We start from the raw sequence: 26844 nt of genomic DNA, 5'->3' as shown, positions 1-26844 counted from the left end.
AAAATTGCCCCAGGATGACGTTGAACATTCACACTGTACTCTCTTTTGATTTCCAAGTTTTGGATAGTTTTCTTTTAAACGTACTCCATTCATTCACTTATCACAGCAGTTTATGAATTCCTGCTTTTATCTGTCATCCTGCTTTTATCTGCCATCGAGCCTCTGCACACTTTTTAAGGAATGTCTTGGCATTCTACCCAAGATGAATTCAAATTGTAAAACCCTTGGCCTCCATAAAACTAAGTCCTCTTGATTGAGTGGAGTGTGCTTGCTGGCATCCTTGCAGCTCATCACTGCTGAACGGTTTCACAAAGATGAACTTCCTGCACCTTTTAAAATTAGCTGCTGAATCCCCTGGCATCATAGACAGGTTTCCCCTGCCATCCGAAAGTAGAGTGTTACTATGAAATCTTTCACAGGCAAAAATGGCGTAAAGAAACAATTACCATTAATGAATTTGTGAAGCAAAATCCTCCTTGAATTGATTTCCATTGGCATAAACAGGTACTAATGTAGCTCTTTTGTAAAATCAAAGTGGTGTAATGCAAACTTTCAAAAACCAGGCAGACCTTTGACATACATTGAAAGTGTGTGCTCAGAGCTCAAGCACTCACATCCTCTGACCTATTCCCGGGAAGAAATGTGCACAGCTGGTAAGTGTGTCCTGTCAGAAGTAGGGATCAATCAAAAAGTTGAAAAGAAGAACACAGGAAAGGTGTGATGATGGGAACGCTCAGAGTCTGAGTAAAGCAGGTCTAATGAGCTCTGCCAGCGGCAAACTCATCTTTCTGAGAGGGAGAGCACCGGGCAGCAGCCCGCGAGCTGAGGCAGGGCTGCGGTGCACAGGGTCTGGGCCACCCCCGCCGAGGAGGATGTTGGAGGGCGAAGCCACGGTCATAGCCACCACACCGCTATCTCATCCACGGGAGGGATTTGCCAGTGGAATCTGTGTTCTCTCACTTCCATGCCCCTCTGGCCCCCTCTCATCCACACACAAGGAAATGAAAAGCAACAAAGAAAACTCATTATTTGGGGGGGCGGGATACAAAACAGATTAAACTGGATGGCAGATCACCATTCACGTAGCTTCCAGGTCCATCTGTACAGTTGTGGCTTAGCAGGGATCTGACTTTGTCAAATGTGATTTGTTTTGTGGCAAGAAAGCTTTTGATCTGGGCCTTAGAGCCAGCTGGCTGCAAGAAGCACTTTCTGTCAGCAGGAAGCCGCGGGTGAGACCTGCTGAAAGGGAGAGGAAGGCTTTAAGTTACTTTGTATGATTAAAAGCAAATAGAAACAGTCATCTCTGGCCCCATGAGAGGAGAGGTTTGTACTTTTCTTTCCCAACCCCCTCAAATATAGTTTTGCAAACACTTATGTTTACCTTTTGTTCATTGAAATGCTAATTCGTCTTCCACACTCAATATATTTTTGAGATGCTGCCTGTGTAAATTGAGATTATGTGTTTCCAGCATGACAATTGGGTTGCCATGGAGAATTTGATTTTTTATGTCAAGGCATTTGCAGCTTCCTGGGCTCATGGGCTGATGGAGAGGCTTAGAACTCACGCCGCCCTTTGGCAAAGACCCATGCACACCTTTGCCTCCCTTGGGCAGCACTGGTTGCAAATAGCCAAGGACACCTGAAGGTCTTTGCAAGTTGCTTTCCAGCTGCCATTATCCGTTCCTCCGTGAAGAGTGGATTGGGAGGGCGCGGGAATCAGGGTTCGCACAATTAGAATGATATCAGATGTCTAGGGACTTGCTCCAGATAGCTAGGCGACAATCCAGGGATCCCACTTTACAGGCAGCACTCCAGCACCTGCCTGCAAAAATAGCGCACGCCTCCCATCTGGATCGATTGCGCCAGACGTGGCATGTATGGGCTCTAATCTGTTTAAAATGACAGCGAGGTGTCCAGAGGGCCCGTTCCTGCTCTCCAGCACCTTGTCTTCATGCTGGCCTGCCCGAGCTGCCCCGGAAGGCAGGCGCCGGCCCTGTGCTTTCCTTCCCTTACTCCTGGGAGCACAGACCCTGCGTGGGAACAGGGCATCACCTGGGAGCTTGTTAGGAATGCAGAGCTTGACCTCTGCCCCAAATCTGCTGGATCAGAAGCTGAGCTTTAACAACTCCTGCATTTGCTGATTCGAATTTGAGATGCACAGTTCTAGAGCATCCCTGAGTCCTGCTCCATCAATGCTTACCAACATAGCGTTTTTACTCTGGATCTCAGGGGTGGGGGAGGATGGAAGTGTTAATCTAAAAAGTCTTTCAAATTGAGAGGCAACACGCATTTCTTTGTGATCAAAAATAGCTATTTGTGAAGCACCAATTCAGGCAGAAACCCAAATAGCACTTGTGTTGGGAGACGAAGGCAAAGGGTCTCTATGGGAAAGAGGAAACCGTTACACCAATAGAAGGCCGGCCTTTCTATTGGGTCAGAGGAGATAAAATAGTGATGCTAATTCTAAACAAAGTTTTTAATTTTCAGCCCAGTAGTCCTAATGCCTGCTTCCTCATTATCTTCGGGAGCAGTTATTTGGGCACAATGTTACTTTACGTGCAGCCCAAAGGCTATTGTGCCCTGTTTTGACATCCCGAAGGTTCTAGACATGAGATGTGCAAGGCAGTTTCTCTGGCATGGCAGCTGCGGCTCCATTTTAAAGTGGCTTCGTTTATATTATTGTTTACAGGAGGAAAGCAAAAGTGGCTAAGGGGTTATGAATAAGGAACTGCTGGAAACTGGGAACGTGAGCTCCATTTTTCTCACGCTAGTACTCTAAGGTAGTTGGTATTTTCCACATTTGTAAAGATGAGCAAGCAGACTGAGAGAGTTCAAGTCACGGAGCTAAGGGTACTCAGCTAATTATCGGTAAGACGTGGCTGTGACTTTAATTCTCTCTACTCCATATGAACAAATATCTACATTCACATTGACCTGGGATCTTAAGCTGAGTAAAAATGTTGTTGGCATAATAGTCACCGCTTCCAGGTAATGCTGGTGTTTCTGCTAGCAAGCACTGTCAGTGTTTTAACAACAAAGCTTAGCCCTAACCGGTTTGGCTCAGTGAATAGAGCATCGGCCTGCGAACTGAAAGGTCCCAGGTTCAATTCCCGTCAAGGGCATGTACCTTGGTTGTGGGCACATCCCCAGTAGGAGGTGTGCAGGAGGCAGCTGATCAGTGTTTCTCTCTTGTCGATGTTTCTAACTCTCTATCCCTCTCCCTTCCTTTCTGAAAAAAATCAATAAAATATATTAAAAACAACAACAACAAAGCTTGGATGTTCAGGCATCAAGGGAGAAAGACAGATATGGGCACTTCTGCCTCCTCAGTGTCCCTAAAATCATACTGTGGCCTAATATGCTTATGGACAACAGTGTTCTTTATCTGGATATTTAAACAACGACTGGGTCTCTTTTCTTACTAAGACAGCTATGGAGCAGTGAGAGATATACATGAGATATGTGTGAAAGAGATGCAGAATAGAAATCTGAGATTGAACATGAGCCTTGAGTTCCTGCCTCAAAAGAAGACAAATCCAATGTGATAACCCTTTCTATTCAGCCAGAGTAATTGCAAAGCAAAATGATGTTAAGCGAGGAAAGAGGAAACACACAGATCCTTTTGCCCACTCGTAACATAATGCTTAAAAATTCTAAACATCAACATTTGGCATAACAAAAGTTGTAGATAGGTCTGCACAATTCAATCCTTACTTTTTTTTTTTTTTCTGATAGCTAATCACTTCCTTTGACAAGCCACACTGACATTTTTTCCTAAGGGGCTCTCTTTAAAATGCTTGCTCAGTGAATCACCATTGATACCGCTAATACTTTGCAGAGGCAAGATGTTATTCTCTAGTTCACTGTATCTAAGTTAAATCATTGTAACCCAAAAACGTAGTGATGGAATTAAGAGCAGGATAATTAATGGCATATATGTGTCTAGTGATTGGCAGTTTACTCCTGCATCTTCAATAGTGTGGAACCAGGAGCAAATAGGCTGTATTTGAATAGCATGGTGCAGAGTGGGTCCTCTTGCTTTGTCTAACCTGTAGTTGTTTGAGAGGATCTACTCAATCGAGTAATTCAATTCATGAAGAAAGTGGTGTTCACTGAAGACATTGTGGAAATGTCATTATAAAGATGAGGTAAGGATTATTGCATCCACCACACAGTGACAATGGTGACATAAAACAAACCTCAAGGAACCAAAAACAGGTGTTGATATAAACAAGGAGCTCATCTTTCTCCAGGAATCCAGCGTGAATGCTCCTCACCCCATGGTGGTCCCTTCCCTGGGGCCCCTTCTCAGTGTCTCAAACTATGATTACCACACTTACATCCTACACCATCAGTTGCTTATGTCTTGAATTTATTTTTCTAATCAATACACATGATTGATAAAAAAAAAAAACCCAGAGTTTATAAACAAACCCTTATCATTTGTTTTACTAAGGACTTGTTTTCAAAGAATCTCTTCCACAAAAATACCGGAGCAATAAGTTATTGCCCTTGGAATAGCTTTGCTAACATAAGCATGTGTTCACGGAACAAAAATTCACTGGCTTTAAAAAGAATCATTAGCTTGAAAAAATTAAATTTTTGAGACTAGGCATACAGAGATTAAGAGATGTACATATTTCTATGTCTATATTAATTAATTAATTAATTGAGCTAACTATTTGGTGATATTTTTTTCTGTTTCGGTCTCATATTTTCCATTCTTATAAAAAGGATTAGAAATAACCTTTTGAATGAGAGCTGGTGCATTAAGTTCAAGATGCCATCCTCAACGTCGACTTCATTCTGGCGCTAACCCACCTGCCCAGCCAGCGCTTCTGCCAAACGCAATGTTCCGGGAAAGAAAGCCCTGGTCTCGGCCTCCTAGGCCTTCTCTTCAAGCATCCAAAGGCGACTCCTCAGAACTGCCCGAGGATGATCATCACCTAGGAATTCCTTAGAAAATGTGGATTGGCTGGGCTTATCCCAACTACCTAAGTCAGAAACTCCAGTAAAATATCCCAGAAGCCCCTGGTTTTCCAGCCTCTCCAAGTAACTGTGATGCCCCTGGAGAACTGCTGCCTAGAGCAATGGCACTTTCCCAGGACTCAGGGCCCAGGACCCAGGACTCACAGCACCCAGTTCTTCCAATCCCACAGCAGCGGGTCCCTCAGGTCACTTCGCCATAGGTTGGCCATGTGTCCAACCCTGAACCCCATCACAGTCGAAGGTAGGAGGGGTTACCTTACTGGCTGATCACCTCCTTCTCCTCCTTGAGCTGTATCTCCTGACTTCTGTCTGTTAGGCTCACATCTTCCAGTCAAAAGAGTAACTTCCTGATGGGGGTTTGGACTGATGCCAGAGTATTTTTTCTTGGGTAAAAACATATGATGAAGCTTTTGGGGCAACACAAATACACTTCTCTTTAAGCATTTTGTGCCCATAGGCAAGACATTTATGTTATCTTATTTGATCCTTGATAAAGTACACACTAACTATATAATTTTTATAGTAGATAAATAACTTTAACAGTCACAGAGTAGAAAGCAACACCAGACTTAGACCAGGCACCAGCTTGCCAACAAAATTGCCCCAGTCTTTTTTTTTCTTCTTTTTTCTACATGACTAAAAATAGGAAGAGTGTCTTATCTTGCTGCTGAATCTTTTACACTGCTTTATTCATGGATGGAATTCAATAATTATATATCCATTAAATCAGGAATAGATCATCCACTGAAATCCCCCCAGGCCCAAGCAGTGGATGGGTAGAGTTAGACTGTATTGATTTGCCGAGTTAGAATGGAGCCCGGCTTCCCCACTTTACCAGGGAGGTTCTATAGCAGTGTCAGGCAGCAGCAGGCCCTGCAGGCTGCAGATGTTTTGCAGCTGTGCACACTGATAGGGAAGCCTTCAGCTATACATGCCGTTGAAATATGGCTACAGCTACTAAGGAACTAAATTTTCAATTTAAGTTAAATTAATTTTAAATTAAATAGGCACATGAGCCTTACTGTGTTGAACAGCGTAGTTCTAGAGGCCTTCCGAGTGTTATGCACCTACGTTTATAAAAATGCCTTGGTGCTTTTATGCACATATGAATTAGTCCTTGGTCTGCAAGGGGAACGAATTTGAGATGTCATCCTTGGGACGGGATTCTCAATTTTTCTATATCCAATGCACTCCTAATATCCTCCCTGGTTTCTTGTAACTTCTGCACCATGAAATGTGCAGCCAGATAATCTTGTCTGATCCATGAGAACCGTAGCAACCCCACTCTTCACAGGGAAGACTTGTTGCAGGCCGTCCCAACAAAACTGTCAGAGTAACATGCACCAGACCTTCAGAGTGATGGCCCAGCTCTCTTCTGTAAGCAAGGAGAGTCCGTACACTGTCTCAGAGGCTGTTGGTGCTCATACCACTCAGACTTCATTTTAGTACAAGACATCTTAGAAGCTGAGTTGAGATGGGACTTCTGTTCAAAGTATTTGTTGGGCCTCTGGAGACACAGAGGAAAGGAAGAGGGAAAGCCACCAAGAAATGTGGTCTCAGCTAAAGTCTACCTTCCTTCAGATCCCAAAAGAAAATTCTGGACACAGGTTGCAGCATAAATACCAGTCATGCCTTGAGACCATGGCTGGGCAGCTGCCTCCTTGTTCTGGAGGGCAGCTTCCCAGGCAGGAAGACTTCTGTTTGTCCAGGAGCAAAGCTCTGGAGGAGGGCAGGCTGTGCCAGTTGCCAGCCACACCCACAGCTGGGAGATAAAGCCACCCTCTAACGTGGACCTGAGTGGAGCCCTGGGAACACCCCAACAAAACTACTGTGCTTCCACCCCAATAGCTCAGTCTTCCACTACCTGTCTAAGGGCTTTCTCTTTGTGTGTGAGTGCTGCCCTGCGCCCAGCAGTCTTCAATCCATGCATGGCAGAGTTGTTTCATGAAAAACCCAGCTTCCTCCTGCTCTGGCATAGCCCTAAAGCCCATCCTACACTGTAGGACTATTCCCCTCTTGGAATGGCTGGCTAGCTGATGCACCCTGGATTGGCTCTTTTTCCCTGTCTCATCACCTGACTTCCTGGGGTCAATTCCCAAGTGAACTACTTATCCTCGAATTCATGTCTCATGATTGACCTATGGGAATCCAAAGGAAGTCTCAGCCAGAGAGCCACGCCCCTTTCTTGTTCTGGAGTCAGACTCAAACTTTTCCCTCCCTTACAGGAACCTCCTCTCATGAGCTCCTTTTTCCTCTCCTGCTAACTGGCCTCAAGTACGGCCATTCCAAATTTTCCTATTGATTTTTTATCTATTTTGAAACTCACAGGGCCTTTGGTCAAGTTCCCATTTTCCTTTTCCTCAGGAGACTCCTGAGTCCCTGAATAAGTGTGAAGATGGAAGTGAAGGAGCCCTGGCCAGGACCAGCCTGCAATGCCCGGTCCTACTGCACCTGCCCAGTGGCAGAAGGAGGATGCCTAGGGTGCCAGTCAGCAACTTCTCAGACTTAGCAGTCCTTGCCCGGCCACAGGGCCTCTTACTGATGATGATAAGAATGCTCTGAGCAGAAGTGCAAGAAGCCCCCTGAGCCCTACCAGCTTGTGACGGTTATCACTTCCCCACACTGTACACATTAAATATGTATGAGGAGCCTCTCAGACATCACAAGGTAGTTTGTGCCTGAAACATCTCAAACCTTTGCTTACAGAGGCACCACTGTTTAATAATTAAAGATGCAGCTTGTAATTCAGCCTAGCATCCCAGTCACGTGTGAGAATGTCTTGTAGCTGTTGGGACTTGTGTATTCGGGGGGAGGCACTGGCCTGGGAAACCTGTCCCCCAGAGTGTTTATTTTAGGGTTTACAAAAGTGGCCAGGTGGTGTGCTTCAAACAGGTTAGATGAGAAAGTGTTATCTGTGGCTCGTAGCTTCCTTTGGTCTTGTACTAAATGGACTCTGGTTTTGAATGATAGTTGTAAAATATCGCTTAGCAGAGACTTGCATATAATCCATTTTGTGCCCATTTCCAGTGTGTGACATCAATCAATTATCATTTCCCTTTCTGAATTAGAAGTGGAAATAAGTGTAGAAAAGGAATTTCGGCATTTTTGACCAGTTATTTTGTTTAATGCTTGGAGCTTGCCTTAGCATGTGAAGTTGGGAATAAGTGTTGTGGTGAAGAGGGCTGAGCAAAGAACTGAGCTGGGCCTCTTGTTGTTAAGGCTTTCTTAGAATTTTCTATCTGAGTAATTTTCTGCTTGTTCAAGACACTGGTTTCTGATATAAACTCCAGAGACAAGAGCTTAGAAGAACTGGGTTGGAGAGCAGTCTCTCACCATATAACCAGGATGAGCTAGTTGATCCTTCATGGCTGCTGGGTTCTCTGGTAAACTGAAATTAAAAGTACTGTTGCTGATTGCTATGAGAACCAAGTGAGATGTAACAAAAGTTTTCAATGTGAATTTTGAGTCTAGTCAGAACTGCTAAGAGGGGGAAGAGGGAGGAGTACAGGACAGTGCCCATCCTTGCTGTTCAGAGACTGTGTAGGTGAGTGGTTAGGAGTTTGGGTTCCTGGGTGCTGGTTTTCTGTATTTGAATCCCCTGCTCTACCACTTACTACTTAGTGATCTTTGAAAAAGCTACCCAATAATTTTGGCCTCAGTATCCCCACCTGTGAAATGGTTGGTAATAATACCTACCATGCAGAGCTACCGTGGTGATGAATGAGCTGTGCTGGCCACGTGCTTAGGGTAGTGCTGGGCACGGAGAAAAGACCGTTAGCTAATGGAGTGAAGGAATAGACTCTCCAAGGCTCTGGGAGGGAGATGGAGAAAAGGAGCCAAGGGCTCACTGAGCGTGAGAAAAACCGTCCAAGCAAGAGGAAAGATGGCTATTTCTGAATTCACAAATTTCATATCTGCTTGGCAATTGTGATTCTGACATTAAGAATCCATCCATGTTGGGGTTGGGGTTAGGAATCAAACTGAAACTGATTGTCCATCTTAGATCCAGAAACAATTTTGTTAGGACTGTGGGGCAATATAATCCTTAATGGCCATTTGTAAGCTTCCAGCCACAGGAGGAAAAGACCAGGAAAAACTCACTGGACACCAGAAATCAGACCATACAAGGAATGGAAACTGTCCTGAGGCACCTGATTGCACACCTGTATTCCATCTGCATTCCCAGCCCACCACCTCAGCTCCCACACCTTCCTGCCAGTCACTTCTTGGCTTGGTGCAGCCCTTTCCTTTGGATATCCCATCCCTCAACACCTACCCTTAAATGGTCATGTTTTCTTTATCCACCGTCTGAGATGCCTATTTAAACTGCCTGCACAAACCATCATGTCCCCTTTCATTTTAGTGGTCTGTACAGGGATATCCAGAAGGAAAGCCCCTTTCTTCCCTCCCCCTCCCCTGACCTCTAGAGGGTCCAACACGGCCTTCTGCACTCCCAAGTGGCAGCAGGAGTGCCAGATGGTCAGATCTCCTGATTCCTACTATCAAGTGAGTCACTTCATTTAGGAAGAGGGCTGTAGAGACCGAGACTCTCAGCTCCCCATGCGGCCACCACTTTCAGGCACGGGTCAGCTACTTAAAGCCACTAAGGCCGCTGATGCCACTAGAAGACTCCTATGACTGGATAAACTAGCTTGGAATGGGCAATATTGTACTAGGCAGCCACAGGTCGCAAGCAAACATCCAAGCAACTGAGGCACACTACGAAAAAGCACACACTCATCCAAACCCCAGCCCCAAACACCCTGTAGGATTTTACTGTGGGGACTGTGAGTCGTAGCATTGCCAATTCCAGTGTTTAGGGGCAGACATCTCATTTGTAGGCTGGTCATGTCACACAAGGCACTGGGAATCCCAGAGCTGGGTCTGACCAGCAGTTTGCTAGGTGCCGCAACATTTTGCAGCGAGGGTTCAGGATCTGAAGAAGGGGCCACACACAAACGAATGCACTAAACAAGCAATGTGAATTTAGAAGGCATGGGGAGCCAGGTGGAAACTTCCCTCTAGCTGAGAAGCTCCCTGAAAACTCTGTCCCATCTGCTTTTATTCACTTGAATATACATTTGCCCTTTAGGAATGCATACAGGCATATCAAAGGTAAAGTTTGGTAAACAGTAAAAGGATTATCAGGTTAGGGAATTGCCTTCAGCCATTGGCCAACAGCAGGGCAATAATATGCTGATTTCAGCCCTGCTGAATATCACATTAATATGCTAACTGCTGTTGATCTTAGCCTCCAGGAGCTAGGGTATAAATAGCAGGGACACCCCTCTTTATCCCTAGCCACTGGGGTATTCTGGGTCCTGAACTGAGCCTTTTCTAGGCACTGGGGGACACCCCCTAGAATAAGCCTCAGCACATGGAAGAAGGGCAGCAGCTAGGCTGGGATGCAGGCCCTGGGTTTCTCCCTCTCACTAGGTGACGTGCCCTCCAGAAATTGCCTTTATTATAATAAGACCAGGGGCTATTCAATCTTGACCCTGCCCAAGGACTCACCTCTGGTCTGCCTTTTAAAGAATCTTAAGACCCTCAATTTATGAGACAAAATTAGACCCAAATGCCTCATTTTCTATTGCAATACAGCATGGCTGCAATATAAATTAGACAATCAGGAGATCTGGCCCCAGAATGGCACCCTTAATTATAACACCATTTTCCAATTGGATCTATACTGCTGCCGCCTAAGTAAATGGTCCAAGATTTCCTATGTTCAGGCTTTTTTTGAGCTCCACCATCACCCGGAGCTCTGCTCCTCCTGTTGTGTCCTTTATGCCACCACCCTCAAGCCCCTAAAACCACAAAAAAACCCTGGTTTTGCCTTCTCACTCCTTTCCCCAAAAGTAGCTGCTGTTTAGTCATGTCTTTACTAGAAAAGTGCAAGCACTTAACAATCCTGCTCCTATCAGAAGAAGAACCCATTACCACCCAAACCTTAGCATGTTACTCTAAGGAAAGTTATAAATAGAAACCCTGTTTGAGTCTGTCAAAGGTCCAGCACTTGGGGATACATTTTATCCAACAGACAGCTCCAGACCATTAAAAAAATATATTATAAAAACTAGCCGTAGGGCACCAGACACCCACTGAGCAACTAGTAGAAATAACTTTCAGTGTTTTTCACATCTGAGACAGGGCAGAGAAAGAGCAAGAAAACCATCCCATAGAAACAGCTCTAAGCCATATGTCACCTCAAGTGTTGTGCCACCTTTGTCCAAGTTTGGCCACTGGAATGGGGACGGTCTCAGGGAATGGAGAGCCCCTGGACCAAAACCCACCCACACAATGGCCTCAAACTGACGGGGCTCAATGCTCCAGACAGCCCCCACCAAGAATATCATCTATGAAGGGACAGAGGTAAGGGAGAGCCTTGATGTGACAGGTAAGCCCAGATTTTTTATTAGACACAGAGCCTTTTATCAGAGGCTCTGCTCTGATCACTCACCAAGGCCTCTTTCTCCCAAAACCCGATTGATGACTCACTAGGGAAATGGGACTACCATTTTATAATCTCACTTTTAGTCATGTCTTTCTAAGCCTCTGGGTAATATAATTAAAGGGAAGAATGTGTCAGTTTTTTTTTTATTGATTTCAGAGAGAAAGGGAGAATGAGAGAGAGATAGAAACACCAATGATGAGTGAGAATCATTGATCAGCTGCCTCTTGCATTCCCCCTACTGGGGATTGAGCCCGCAACCCAGGCATGTGCCCTGACTGGAACTGAATCTGGGACCCTTCAGTCCACAGGCAGACACTCTATCCACTGAGCCAAACCGGCTAGGGCATACAAAGTAAATTTGAAGCTGTTGAAGTTGTGTTTAAATCATGTGTATAGTCTTCATGTATGTGTCTGTATGTTAAAAGTAATGTGTTTTCTGCCTTCAGGTGGCACCACTAGGGTATAATGTTTTATTGGGCTATAAGAAATTAAATACTCATATACATTAAATAGGATCCTATGGCCTAGACAAAATATTTAATATTGAAATTGGTGTAAATTTAATTAACATTCTTTAAAGTTATGACCATAAAGCTATATATTTGTTTTACTTAGAGTTACAAAAGTTTTATAATATAATTTTTTGGTTAAATATTTTTGAAAATCTTCTTAAAGTTTAAATTTCAGAAGACATTTTTTAATAGAGAAATGATTTTGAGTTATCCCAATGGGCCCTGAATTACCTCAAGGATTCATTCTCTCCTAACTTCTTAAACTAATTAGACCTATTTAATATGCTTGGAAAATTACATGGAAAGCTTTGCCAAATAAGAATATACATATTTTTTATTAAAATGAATATTCTAGAAATTCCAGTCTCCTCTAAGAAAGAACTTGCAAATATTAAACAGGAAGTTCTCTCAGAAGTAACAGATATCTTGTCAGTGACACCAGACAAGCCTAGAGTAATAGTTCCCTACGGGAGGCATCTGGCAATAGATGCTTCCGATGAGCCATGTGCAACATTTTAAAATTTTGCATATTGTTTTTTCTTTATATATATTTTAAAACTCTACATTGAATCTAAAATATAAACTTTATATTGTTATTTTATGTCATTTCATAATAATTATTATTTACTAAGAAATTGTCATCTTGAAATGTTATATCTTACAGAAAAGCAAGGTTCTTTGTCAATTGTTTTATGGCCAAGTCTATAATCTTATCATTTAAGTTTGTCATTTACAGACCATCATTGTTTTGCTCTGATTTATTTGCAAATGTGTTAGTTAAGTCTTTGAAAAGATTCATAACAAGGACTCCAACTTACTCTAAATTATAGCTTTCTAAGCAGGTCATCTTTTTAAAGTAAGTGAAAATTTATAGACCTCTAAAGAGTGACTGAAAACATAAAATACTGGCAAACCTTAAAGACAAACAAAAGATTAGTTATATGGAAATATTTCTGTCTTCCAGATACAAGAAAGCTTGTTTTTATTTCCCTGGTACAATTTGGTATATTATCCTACCTAATAATAGACAAATATGCAAATTGACCATACCTCCGCCACACCCAAGCCACGCACACCATCCCAAGCCACTCCCACCAGCCAATCAGGGAGAGTATGCAAATAAACCAAACCCAGATGGCTACAGCCACTGAGAGCAAGGTTTCCCAGGCAACAGAGGGAAACAAGCTTTCCGCCTGCCCTTGACAGGCCTAAGCCTCCACTCAAGCTACAAAGTTTCAATTATAGAAGGTAAACAAATTCAAACAGAATGGCGGCAGCCACAGAGCTGGAGAGACCAGGCCAGGGTTGCCCACGGTAATGGAGAAAGCAAAGCTTTCCACACACCCTGGCCGGGCTCAGGCCTCTGCTTAAGGCTACAAAGTTTCAATTATAGAAGGTGAATTAACTCAAACAGAAATGGCTGCCGGTGGAGCATGCAGGAGGCTTGGCTCTGCTCCAGGCTACAAAGTTTCAATTGTAGAAGGAAAATAAATTCCAGATACCAGTGCCTCCGCTTGGGTCGCCAGGGGGTGTGGCTGGCCTACAAACCACCACAGGCCCCTTGATCAGGCTGCCCCATGCCCCAAGGGAACCCCACCCTGATCTGGGACACCCTTCAGGGCAAACCAGCTGGCCCCCACTCCTGCACCAGGCCTCTATCCTATTTAATAAAAGAGTAATATGCAGATTGACCACCACTCCAACACACAATATGTCTGCCTCCATGTGGTCAAAGATCCTGCCCCCATGTGGACACAAGATGGCCACCACAAGATGGCCAGCAGGAGAGAGCAGTTGGGAGGCATCCGGCCTGCAAGGGAGGGCAGTTGGAAGCGATCAACCCTGCAGGGGAGGGCAGTTAGGGGTGACCGGGCCGGCAGAGGAGGGAAGTTGGGGGCAAACAGGCTGGCAGGGGAGCAATTAGGCATCAATCAGGCTGGCAGCAGAGTGGTTAGGGGGTGATCAGGCTGGCAGGCAGAAGCAGTTAGGGGCAATCAGGAAGCAGGCAGGCAAGCAGTTGGGAGCCAGCAGTCCTGGATTGTGAGAGGGATAACAAACTGCCCATGATCGAGCCTAAACGGGCAGTCGGACATCCCTTGAGGGGTCCCAGATTGGAGAGGGTACAGGCTGGGCTGAGGGACACCCCCCCTCCGTGCACGAATTTCGTGCACTGGGCCTCTAGTAGCTTCATAAGCAACATGGGAGCTTTTATATTTTTCTCCCTACCTGATCTCTCCAGAATTTGGCAATTTGTAATGAATAAGTAATGGCAATGTGTTTCTTTGCGTGAATTCAATAAAACCAGTTTCCAATCGTGGTTTTATTAACCAAGACTTTGACTGGGATGTCATATCTAAGAAAGACATGCCTGCCTGTGACTGTTATCAGAAAGCCTTAAGAAGAGTCCCTTGGAGAAAGCCTGGTACCTTGTGTGATCATGTGGTTTATGGTAGTTTTTCCAGGTAAGGAACAAAGGTTACTTTCCTTAGAGATGGCAAGGAAGGAACTGCAAGACCTCACTGGGGACGTCAACTTGAGGAATTCATCCAAGTCTACAGGAATTGCACGCAAACCTGATGGAAGCTAGGTGGCTCAGCTTCTTTGACCCTAGCATAAAACTAGTCATGCAGTGTGGATCCTTGATTTTTCATATCATTAATCAAGTGGTTTAGATCTCCTCACCTTTTCCTCCCTAAAGATAATATCTAGGCCTCAGTTGTATTTCAGCTCCAGGTCCAGAAAAACAGCAAAACCAGACAAGTGATGCAGTGGCTGCCACAGGACCAGCTTTTACCTTCCAAGTCACTCAACAGTGTCCTCAGCCCTGAGTATCACATAAAAACTCCACTCAGCATACCTCTCCCAATCTTTGGGAAAAATAAAAAATGAACCACACCCTGAAGAAGACGATAGCCAAATTATGTCAAGAGAGTCATCTGCATTGGGATCAGGTATTGCCAATTGCCCTGCTCAGGATTAGAGCAGCTCCCCAAAGCAGATTGGTTTGAGTCTCTATGAAATAATATATGGGCGACAATTTCAGGCTGCTATAGGAACAGATATGTACGTTAAAAATTAAGAATAACTACTAACAAAGAGAAAGAGGAGAGAAATGTTAAGATTGTAGGGCAATGCAATCCTTAATGGACATTTGTAAGCTTCCCGCCTCAGGAGAACAAAGGACCAGGGAAAACTCACTGGACACCAGGAGTCAGACCATGTCAGGAACGGAAACTGTCCTGAAGGCACCTGGTCGCACACCTGCATTCCCTCCGCATTCCAGCCCAGCTCAGCCCCCAGGCCCACTGACAAGAGCTTCCCGCCAGTGACTGCACATCAGGATGAAACTCCAGCTCCTGGGGGCTGCCATCATCGACCCAGTGCCCCCTTGGCTCGGTGCTGTGCAGCCCTTCCCTTTGGGATTCTCATCCTCCTTCCCCTTCCCTTAAATAAAGTCAATTTTTCTCTACTCACACACACCACCATCTTAACCTTTCAAACTTAATATTGTTATTTTTGTTTTTATTAATTAAAAACACTATGTATCTTTAATTAATTTAGACCATTATAAATACTGAAATGCTTATCAGTCAAATATTAGAGCTGGCACCTCAGAAGCTATCTCATCCTGAATTTCCCAAACCACCTGGCATGTCCTGAGCACTTTTCTAAAAACACAGGTTCTCAGGTTAGGCTCCTGAGCTATTTATTAAGGGTCGGGTCAAGGAGTTTGCAGGTGTGGCCTTTACAAGCTCTCTAGGTGTTGCTGATGGTCGAGCCTTTGAGAATCTCTCATTTCATCTGCTCTCTGGAGTACAGCTGGGCCTGGAACCAGGTCTCCTTGTTTTTAGTTCAACATTTCCTTTTACCATCTTTTCCCTGAAAGTCTAATAATGTAGAATGTAGACTTGGAGGCTTGGGGTGTGCTGGCAATGCACTAACTAGATCAAGCCTCCAAATCATTCAATACCCCTTGTTTGAAAATAGTTGAAAAACAATTTTTGAAAAAATGCTGAAAAAATCTAAGATGAGGTTATTTTTCCCCAACATTAAAATTATTATTTAAATTTCCATTAAATTCCTGTAAATTTAAACCACTGGATTTATGGGAATTGCAGTTAATGATCACTGATACCACAGCCACAATTACAGTCAGCACAGTCTTAGTTAACACCTTTAACTTGCCAAACACAGGTGTGTATGTTACACCCCCAATTTAGAGAATAATTCAGAAACAGAAAGCTAGCATGGGTATGGTGTATCCTCAGAGCAACTGCAAACAGTACCTTCAGGCTACTCTCATCCTTTTTAAAAACACATTTATTGTTCTGTAGAAGGAACAAAGTGTTTGCCATGGCAACCATGGCTACCTTGGGCGTCTGGCCCACTAGCTATGGTGCAGGGAGCACCTTCAACAGCAGGGGGCGGGGAGGGCCCTTGGCAGTTATCTTGGAGAACGTTCCTACATTTCAGAGCATAGGCCAAGGCTCCTGGGTTTGGACAATCCTTGATGTGTTGAGGAATGCTAACAGCAACAATTCCACCGGGTTAATTTCAGGGTGATTAATAAACAGGTTTTTACTGTGGGCAAAAGGGAGATGTGATTTTTTTCTTTAGACAAATTTGAAGAAATCTTTGTTTTAGCAACAATTCTCCCTGTGTTTGTTTGTTTGTTTGTTTGTTTGTTTGTTTTTGGTCAACCTTTTTGTGATTTTATACTTTGAAGGGGGGGGGGGGTTGAATTCCTTGTCATTTTTTGTTGTTTCACCCTCAACATAGGTCTTATCATGCATGCCTATGAGAAGAATAATTAGAATAAATGAAGGAAAACACTCTAAAGAATAACTGGGAAGCCTAGCTCTGGATTATTGGGGGTGAAAGAAAAATAGTTAAAGTTTGAGGAGTCTCATAAAAGTCATAAGCCCTAAATCATACCACCAACTGTCAAATTGCTACGTATACTCTTTGTGCAATAAACTATATAGATATGGCTAATGAGACCTCAGTTTGTAAAAGAGAGGCATGCTGATGCTAGAAAATATGTTACCTGCAAAAAGCAGAGAAGTCATTTAGAAGGAGCACTTTCACTGCTCAAAAGAATTCACCATACAGATTTTTTGTCATGTTTTAATACTGTTGCTGTCATGTATTTTATACAACTTTACTTTTTTTGCCTAAGAAGAAAGACCTCTTGAAATGGAAAGATGAAGTGGAAATAATGAGGAGCTTCAGGGTAATTTTAGATTTCTTCTAAGTGTGAAATCTTCTTAAAATTCCCTGCCAGTTTGAGAAGTTGGGGGTGTTGATTGGAGACCATGCACATGGAGGTTATGACAGAGCTGGGGGATCTGGCGCCTTCGATGCTTCTTCCCATTGCCTTTCATCCTTATTAATTTTCTGGGGTTTCTTAGAAATATTGTTTCTTTTTCCTGTTGCATAGTAGTCTCAAATAGCTCTGCTTGAATCCGGAGTGCCAGGTGTTCTAAACTTGCGGGACCTCCGGTCCTCAGCCATGTGATGGGAAGTATGCTGCCACTTTGCAGGTATTGTCTATGTGTGGAGGGAGGCTGACCTGCAGCAGCACATCCGTTCCGTGTGCAGCGGCACAAACACCATAGCTGTTGAGTTCTCAGCCGCATCCCGGGTGAGGGCAGGTGTTTAGGTAGCAGATGCTCTCCTCCACGTGCCGAGGCTCTGCCGTCACCCAGGACCCTGCTGTCAACCGTGTTCCTCAGCCGTGGGAGGACAGGCGATGGGGCCAGGCTGATGGCCTGCACGTGGCACACCTTTCTTCCACTCACATCTTTTCTTCTCTTTTTTTAATCCTTACCCGAGGATATGTTTTTGTTGATTTCAGAGAGAGCCAGGCTCAGACTTCTTGTTACCAAGGAGAAGTCCAATTGACTCATCCAAAGATAACAGGAAAATAGACTGTGGCATCACTAAAATGATTGTCAATGACATAGGCTGAAATAAAATGGCATTTATTGCTATCCACGCAAAATAAAAATTCAGTTAACTCCTGGACCTGATGCCCTGAGGAAGGTGCTTAGAAGGGCTGCTCCCCGCCCACCCCCCCACCTCCACTCATGGCATGGGGCATCGTCCTGTTGCTCCAGCTCAGGGTTTGGAAGTTTTGTAAACTCTGGGGTCTGTACAAATGGATGCTACCTATTTATTCCTCTGTAGAATAAAGACAGAAACCTTAAGCCACAGGTCTCCCAACTAAGCAAGAGCTAATACTGATTTTCTGCAAACTTCCAGTGTGTCAAACATGGAAACTCTGGGGCCCAACGGTGTGTGTCCCATTGCAGACTGTCCCTGTGTGCCCAGCACCCTGAGCCACACACAGGTCCAGGAGTGCGGCACTCTCCCGCGTCTCTGAGGTGTGTGCAGCTGCTCGCTGGGCTCTGGCTGGTCTCTCCAACGCGTCCTTGTCCCGCCTCGTCTGCCCGGAGAGCAGCCATACCTCTTTCAGGCTGCAGCTCCACCCGCACTGTCCTTGGGCTTCCCGATCTCCTCGGTCGGTCAGCCTGTCTTCTGTGCTCCCACTGCACCTGTGTTCTCCTCTTGCACACTTCCTTTCACATCCCTTTCTCATTTGCCTTTGCAGGCCTCTTTCCCCAGCACCCAGCGTGCTTCTGGTGGATGAATGAGTACAAACCTCTCAAAGGCATAGCCAGTGATTTTCCCAGAGCAAAATGCCAGTCTCCAAATAGGATGCATTTTGAGAGAAATGAGCAGAGAAAGGAGAAAGAGGGCTGAAAGGAAAACAAGAAGAAGGAAGGAAGGGGGTACTGGTGAAGCAGAGGATGTAAAAAGTTGTAAAAAATCCACTAGGAATGCAGGAGATGGAAACTGTGATGACTGAGGACAGAGAGAAGGAAGCATGGAGGAAACAGCATTGGCGGTTAATCTTAATCCATGACAGCAACCATGAGGCTGGCAGTTGGGTGAAGAAATTACCAGGGGATTAAGCACAGAGCCATGATATGTTTGGGGTAAAGATGTCCTAGTTAAACACTGTTTCATTTCTGTTTGAGAATCCAAGTTGTGAGATGTGAGATGTCACCACTCTGTGTCTGATCCTCCTCCAGGAGCTGGCGGGTGGTCTCCGGAAGATTCCAACGCTCAGCAGTGGCTCCAGATGGACCTGGGGGGCAGAGTGGAGGTCACCGCAGTGGCCACGCAGGGGAGATACGGGAGCTCTGACTGGGTGACGAGCTACAGCCTCCTGTTCAGTGACACAGGACACAACTGGAAACAGTACCAGCAAGAAGACAGCATCTGGGTAGGAATCTTTTCTCTCCAGATAAATGAAACTGAGATGTGATCATGGTCACTAGTAATCTTGTCTGCCACTTTTCTGTGTCCAGATTGTGGGCAGTTTAAGAGCTGTTGAGTGTTCATCCAGACATAATTAGGCCACATGTAGGCGTGGCTCCAGGTCCTAGGACACTGAGATGTCTGTTGCAAACACATTAGTGTTTTCCTGCTTTTCTGGGATCATGGGTAATTTACGGACAGCACCCCACTTCTTTCATCTATAGAAAGAGAAATTCATCATCAGAGTCTGATTGTCAATGGGAAGGTGACCCGGTTACTCAGTTACAAAGCTAAAGCAGAGCTGCGCATCTTCCGAATCTGGGCGTGAGACCCTGCCCTATGGGCTGACATTGGAGCCACTGTGCCCACAGCCTTTACCCACGGTTAGGAAACAATTGAAAGGCTGAAAACTACAAAACAAATGTACATTCAAAACTCTTCTTCTTCATAAACCATCTGCAGCTTGGAAGCAAAGAACAGCCCCAAACTCTGGGCCTGGCGGTGCAAGGCCCCGACCAGGCGGCGGGCAAGGGGCGCAGGCAGAGCGGGGCCGCGGGGAGGCCTCAGACGCTCACGCACTGAACAAAATACTGAGTTAGTTTATGTCCCTTTTAGTTTAGAACATCGCCAAATGTGTGTTTTTTTCTTAGTGCACATGCAATGTGAAGATTTGGCAATTGGTAGGCTACTCTTTCCTTTTCATACCTCCTCAGGGCTCCCCCCAGCATCGCTGCCAAGTGAGTTTTCAAACTGCTGTGGTTTCGCACGGGTGCTTTTCTGTGCTGTCCCCACTTCAATGGGAAAAAAATCGACTTTTTATTCTTTGTTATTTCTTGATTGACCACCCATCACTATTTCTAATGGAAAATAATGGTAAATTGAGGGTTAAGATTTGTGATTGCAGACTGAATTTGGGAATATTATTATCATCATCTCTATTCTCAGTCACTAGTAATATTAGGTTTTAATACTCACAGAGATCATGGGTTTCTTCATTTTTAAAACTAAACTTTTGGAAAGTATTCTACTTTTTTCTCAATTTTGAAGCTCCCATACATTTTACAGGTTTTTGTTTTGTTTTGGGTTTGAAATAAGAATTAAGCACATCTTCCATTTTAAGGAACAATTTTAAGAATTTTTGTTGGCTTTCGAGTGACAAGTAGATGTGGGGCTATTTATTTCCTTTGGTGTTTTTAGTCAGACTGGCTGTTTTTTCATAGTGAAGTGCATTTTTGAGAGATTTTGTCTAATTTTTTAAAACCAGGAGTTTCATATTCTTTAGAATCAAATGGCCATCGTTCAGCCCGTCCTCGGGATCAGATGTGGTGCAAGGACTAGCAGTTCCCCGGGCTCGGAGCTCCTGAACTGCTGGCTGGAGGCCAGTTTCCCTCCTTTGCCCCCGCTGGCTTACCTGTGCTTCCAAGGGACTCTGGGCGCTTTGAGGACAGGGCCTGTCTTGGAGGTCCCCGCCGCCTCCAGGCTTACTGTTGCTGGGCACACAGTAAGAACTAATGTTATTTAAAGTACTGCAGCGTGACTGGGGTGTCTAGATTTGGAGGGCAGAGGACTATTTCCATCCCTTGCTTCCCCCTCAAAACAGCCTTCAACCTTCACATTTCTGAGGAGACAAAAGATTATGGGTGGGCAGAGAAGGAAAGGCCGGGAGCGATGTGTGCAGCATGGTAGTCACTCCCACTCCGGCTCTCCTGGCAATTACAACGCCCGCAGAGCGCTGGAGAGCCAGCCGCCTCAGGATCAGCCCTTCAGGTACAAACAGTGGGAGGAGGAAAGACTTGTGGCGGGTCGTCACAATTCCAGCTGAAAGAGTCGAATCCAGTGACGTTGGGCACAAACACCATGATAAGTTATGCTCAAATTTGGAAAAATGTATATCCACTTATATCAATATTGAGGAAACTAACAGCTACTGAACACCAATTACAGGTCACATTTGTAAGCAAACATATAAATATATGTATGTATACTTATATACTTTTCTATCAACAGCCACCCACCCAAGCTCATAGAACCAGAAACTGCTGGTGCCAGAACACAACACTAGGATTTATCCTAAATAGACTTGATTGTGAAACCATACTTTCTATTTCTCCTTCACTACACATGACTTTAACATTTTTTCCCGAATCAATTAATTTTCTCATCTTAAATGTAAACTTTGTCAGCACCACTCTGTAAGAACAATGTTAAATTCCAGCGTGTGAAAAAGCAACTACAATATCCACGTGGCTTCCTCTGGGTTGTGAAAGGTGCTCTAACTCTTGGGAGCTGGTCAGGCATCAGGAACACTCTTCAGAGACTTCAGATACTCAAACGCTTCACAGATACACAGATATGTGGAAAACTGGATTGTAGCTAATATTCATTGATATTTCTATCAAATTGTTGTTGGACTGGTTTTCTTAGGAGTTTTTGGCTTTTACTTTTTATTTCAAATTTAACGTTAGAAATAAGACTGCGTTTATCAGAGGTAAGCCTCATGAGAAGATGAGAACAATAGTCAAATAAAATATCTATACTAATAATAGGGTAATATGCTAATTAGACTGGATAGACCAGAAGTCTTCCCGACATTCTTCCTGACAAAGCCGGGGCCCCGGGCAGCACCGCCCGGGGTCCCGGTGCCTGCGGCTGGCCAATGGGAGGGAAGCACGGATCCCTGTGCTTGTGGCCAGCCAGAGGGAGGGAACCCCAGGTCCCAGTTGCCTGCGGCTGGCCAAAGGAGGGAAGCCTGGGTCCCAGGTGTGGGGACTGAGGCAGAGACGGTTAGGGGCGATCAGGCAGGCAGGTGAATGGTTAGGGGTGATCAGGTGGGCAGGCAGAGTGGTTAGGGGCAATCAGGCAGGCAGGCAGGCCAGCGTTTTAGGAGCCAGAGGTCCCAAATTACAAGAGGGATGACTGGCTTCCAGTTTAGGCCCAATCCCACAGGGATCTAGCCTAAACCAGTAGTCAGGCATCCCCCGAGGGGTCCCGTATTGCAAGAGGGTACAGGCTGGGCTGAGGGACCCCTGCCCCCATGCATGAATTTCATGCACTGGGCCTCTAGTCTATATATATAAAAGGCTAATATGCTAAGTGCCTGTCTGAGTAATGACATCACATAGCAATGCCTGGCCTCCCTTCCCTAGTGACTAGCCTCCTTTCAGTTTCCTCAGCCCAGGAATATGACTTCCTTATTGCCAGATACAAAAATTTTACACTGTAACCAAATGTCCATGAAGTGTTTTCCCATACTTCATCTCATTTGATCCTCACAGAAGTCCTGGAGTAGATAGATAGGAAACATGGTGGAATCTTATTTTCTATTTTCTTTTCATTACCCGGAAAACGGAGATTTAGAAAGCTTAGAAACTTGACCCGACTGAAAAGAAGAAATGGTGGACCTTGAAAATGACTTCAGGTTTTCTCACTGCACAGAATATAGTCAAACACTGCTGCAGTTAAATATTTTGCCCTTTGTTCCCCCTGCATGATCTAAAATAATAATCTGCTTCTTGTTGATAGTTACTGCTGTGTTGCTGACAATTACCTGAAAGAGAAGTTGGGGTGCTTCGACTGGGCTGGAAAAAGTTTAGCTAAATCAGAAAGCAGGTCTAATTAAGTAAGTTTATTCTATACAGTAGGTCCTTGGGTGACGTTGGAGATCCATTCCTACATCGCGATGGAACACGATTTTCGCCTTAAGTCGGAACCCACCTACACAAGCACCTACGTCACTCACATAGAACACATACACAGCAGTAATGAAGTGAAACAGTAAAAGAAAATTAAAAGAAAGATAACAATTCCTGACCTTTACTTGTGGTAAATAAATAATAAAAAACATAAAGCACATATGTACATATGTCAAAATGATGGAACTTTTTTTTTTTTTTATAAATAAACTAGAGGCCCGGTGCACGAAATTCGTGCACTGGGGGGGGGGGGTGCCCCTCAGCCCAATCTGCACCCTCTTCAATCTGGGACCCCTCAGGGGATGTCCAACTTCCAGCAGTTGGACATACCTCTCACAATCCGGAACCACTGGCTCCTAACCACTCACCTGCCTGCCTGCCTGCTCACCCCTAACCCCACTGCCTGCCTGCCTGCTCACCCCTACCTTGATCTCCTGCCAGCCTGATTGCCCCTACCTTGCCCTCCCCTATCAGCCTGATCACCCCACACTGCCTGTGCCTTGGCCCCCAGTCTGGCCTCCCTCTGGAGGCACCACCCCCATAACCCCAATGCTGCTGCCACTGCTGGCCTGAGCCTCAGCGCTTCGCAGCTGATAATGGCTGCCTGAGCCTCGGCCCTGGCAGGGGTCTCCTCTGGGGTGCTGGCAGGCCTGGGCTAGGGCTGCGGGCAGTTTGGAGGCCGGTCACGCCCCCGATCCTGGCGGGGGTCTCCTCTGGGGTGCTGGCCGGCCTGGGTTAGGGTCACTGGCGGTTTGGAGGCCGGTCATGCCCCCAATCCTGGCAGGGGTCTCCTCTGGGGTGCTGGCCGGCCTGGGTTAGGGTCACTGGCGGTTTGGAGGCCGGTCACGCCCCCGATCCTGGCGGGGGTCTCCTCTGGGGTGCTGGCCGGCCTGGGTTAGGGTCACTGGCGGTTTGGAGGCTGGTCATGCCCCCGATCCTGGCGGGGGTCTCCTCTGGGGTGCTGGCAGGCCTGGGCTAATGGCCGCCCTGGTTTGGAGACTGGTCACGCCCCCGATCCTGGTGGGGGTCTCCTCTGGGGCGCTGGCAGGCCTGGGCTCTGGCGCCGCAAAGGGAGAGGTTCCTGAACCTGCTTCCCACACACCTAGGCTAGGATACATCTTGTAGGAGGCGGCTTCAATGCCGGGGGTCAGTGACCAGGTCCTCCGGAGCCTCGCCTTCTGGGCGGCAGTCCCACGTCTCCCAGTGCCCCAGCCTCGGATGCGCCCCCGCAGTTGCCCCCACCACCAGCCACCTCAGCGCAGGCCACAGCAGCTGAAGCCAGCCTCTTGGAAGCCAGGCCACCACACTCACCACTGCTGGTAGCTCTCTGCTGCGTGCTTGCTGCCGAGCCCTGTCCGCTGGGGTGGGGGAGTGCTCCCAGCCCAGAGGCCCTCCCTCCCTCTGCAGCCTGGCTTGGGAAGCTGGCCTTCTTGCTGGGGCTACGATGCCAGCGTCCCCACACGGCCACTATGGGTGTGACGCGGACCCCACGGAGGCCAACTGGAGAACACGGACCCCGAGCTCTGCATCCGGCTGCTGCAGATGCCCTCGGTGGTCAACTACCACCCGCTCCTTCCGCCGGCCCCATAGGTCCCTCCTCAGCACCGGCCGTTTAGGCTGGCGGGAGGAGCGGGGGGCGGGGACTCACGAGTCCCCGCCCCCCGCTCCTCCTGCCAGCCAATCGGCCACCCTGAGTCCCGCCCCCCACGCCTCCAGCCGGCCCAATCGTGGGCGTAGCGGAGTGATGAATTTGCATAGTACCTTTTTATTATGTAGGATGGGAGATGGCGACATAACCACAAAATGGCATACGTCGAGTCCAATGTAACCCAAGGACTGCCTGTATATATAAAAGGCTAAGTTGACTCGTCCATGCGCAATACATATAAAGCTCTCGCTGGTGCCAATCGCACGTGTCATTGTTGATCATGTATTTGGTTGTCACTTCTATTATAGAGAAAGGGCGAATAGCAATATTAAAATATTTCTTCTAATTAATTTCCTTTCAATGTGCACAAATTCATGTACCAGGCCACTAGTTCTTTTATAAAACTCTCTATGTTTAACTTTTCAGAAAAATGTCAACAAGTAAAAATGTCAATGTCAAATATTGACTTAATTAGGGACGGTGTATCAAAGATGTGGAGAATCTTTTGAATGAGGCTCTCACAAGGTCTTTTAAAGATGCTCAGTTTTTAGAAAATAAGGCATTGAATGCTTTCTGAGATTGATTTACCAAACAATACCACTGCAGTATGCACCAAGGATGGATATCAATTTACCAGGACTTGAGAGATGTATTTGATTTTACAAAGTTCACTTTGGAACAAGAATCCTGAACATATATCTGTTCAATGTACAGTAGCAAATATCCATGCCCTGAAAATCCAATTTGTAGTGTTTCTGCTCTGGCAGAAAGCGATGTTCATGACTGAGGCCACCACGCAGCGCTTAGTGATGTGTCATGATTTATGAACAAGCCACAGCCCTCGCTTTACTAAATGTTCAGGCGTGAAGGTGTCTCAGTGACAAACTTAGCAACAATTTTAGAATCTTAGCAGACCCAAAATCTCTTCCTCGTGGATTTTGTAAACACTACAAATATTAAGACTCTAACTCTGAGCAGCACCATTTAGCTGATGTATGGTAAAATGGATGGATTTGGAACAAAGGAACCTCTAATTCTCTAATTAAATCCACCCATACCAGGGGCCTCTGTCATTTTGAAAGATATACCAGGAGAAAGAATCACTGTCTCTCTTGTATTCATGAATCATCTTATGTCCTGAGTCCTTGTGAATGTTCAAACCCTTCATCAATCCACCTGTGTTTTTGTATACAACTTTGAAGTGTTCTAAAATGCGTTTTCCTATGTGCATTGGCACTTGCCTCTATTTTATGGTATTTTTCAGTCTAAATTTTCACAGACTTGTGCTTGTGTTTTAATATAGGGTGTCCTTTTTTGAAATCACCTTACCAACAATGCTCATGGTCTTATACAAGTCATCCTGGAACTGTTCCCCTTCTCATATTAGACTATCTCCATCCTTTCAGTCAATAGTAAAACTTGTGATTATTTTAGTTGTATTTTTCTTAAGCAACCCAGCTCCCCAGTCTTTCTTGGAAAACTAGTAATGCCAAGTATTTTAGGTATGGACACAAAAAACTTATATGAGGATACAAATATGTTATTTATATTGTTTCCAATATCCTCCTTGATGGCAAAGTGTACATACATTTCAGCTACAACAGCATAGTCAGTGAACTCACAGGGATTTAATAATTTATGACCAGGCAAGAAGCAACTACAAGGTTTTCAACCCACAAGATAGGCCCTACCAGATGCTAAAGTGTATTTCTCTCATCTCAAAGGTAATTTCTAAAGTCACAGTCCCTGATCCAATCACCCTTTGCCATGTGTTTTGGATGTGTAAGATGGCATGCATCTCAATTCTCTTAACCTCCTGTATCCAGAAACTTTACCACAGGAGCTCTGTGTGCAGAAGCCACGGCAGAGTCTTCCCTGAGTCCCCAGTGCCACATTATACATGATCAACAGATTCCCATTCTCAATGGATTTTAGTTTTTAGGACTTCATTGAGCATATAGGATAAAACCTTTGTCTTCCCTGACCACTTCTATACATATGTAAACGTGTTCAAACTTTCTATAATTACCTAAAAACGTTGGTAATTTTTACAATCCTCCTTCTGCATTTTTTTTTAAATGAAGGTACGAGAATATAACTGGAAGAAATCTGCAAAGTTCCTGGATTTTTCAATTTCTCTTTTTCATAACCATTTGCCTTTCTAAGTCAATTCTCATATAACAAATGGTAATTGCATGTTCATCTTTGTGGGATAACTTGTTT

General features: G+C 45.3%; 1 protein-coding gene across 2 annotated transcripts in view; it reads left to right on the top strand.

Moving 5' to 3' along the window:
• CNTNAP5 (contactin associated protein family member 5) overlaps positions 1–26844 on the top strand; it is a gene marked incomplete at both ends in the record, with an annotated part of 850484 nt that overhangs the window by 188785 nt on the left and 634855 nt on the right. For both annotated transcript variants that reach the window (XM_079783016.1, XM_079783015.1), the window contains one exon: positions 19053–19246. In XM_079783016.1, the coding sequence (XP_079639142.1) occupies positions 19053–19246 (194 nt within the window). The remainder of the gene's footprint in view (positions 1–19052; positions 19247–26844) is intronic.

The sequence above is a fragment of the Cnephaeus nilssonii genome (assembly GCF_951640355.1).
Source record: "Cnephaeus nilssonii genome assembly, chromosome: 10".
Taxonomy (NCBI): domain Eukaryota; kingdom Metazoa; phylum Chordata; class Mammalia; order Chiroptera; family Vespertilionidae; genus Cnephaeus; species Cnephaeus nilssonii.
Note: the sequence above shows the minus strand (reverse complement) of the source record. Positions and strands in the feature narration are given on the sequence as shown.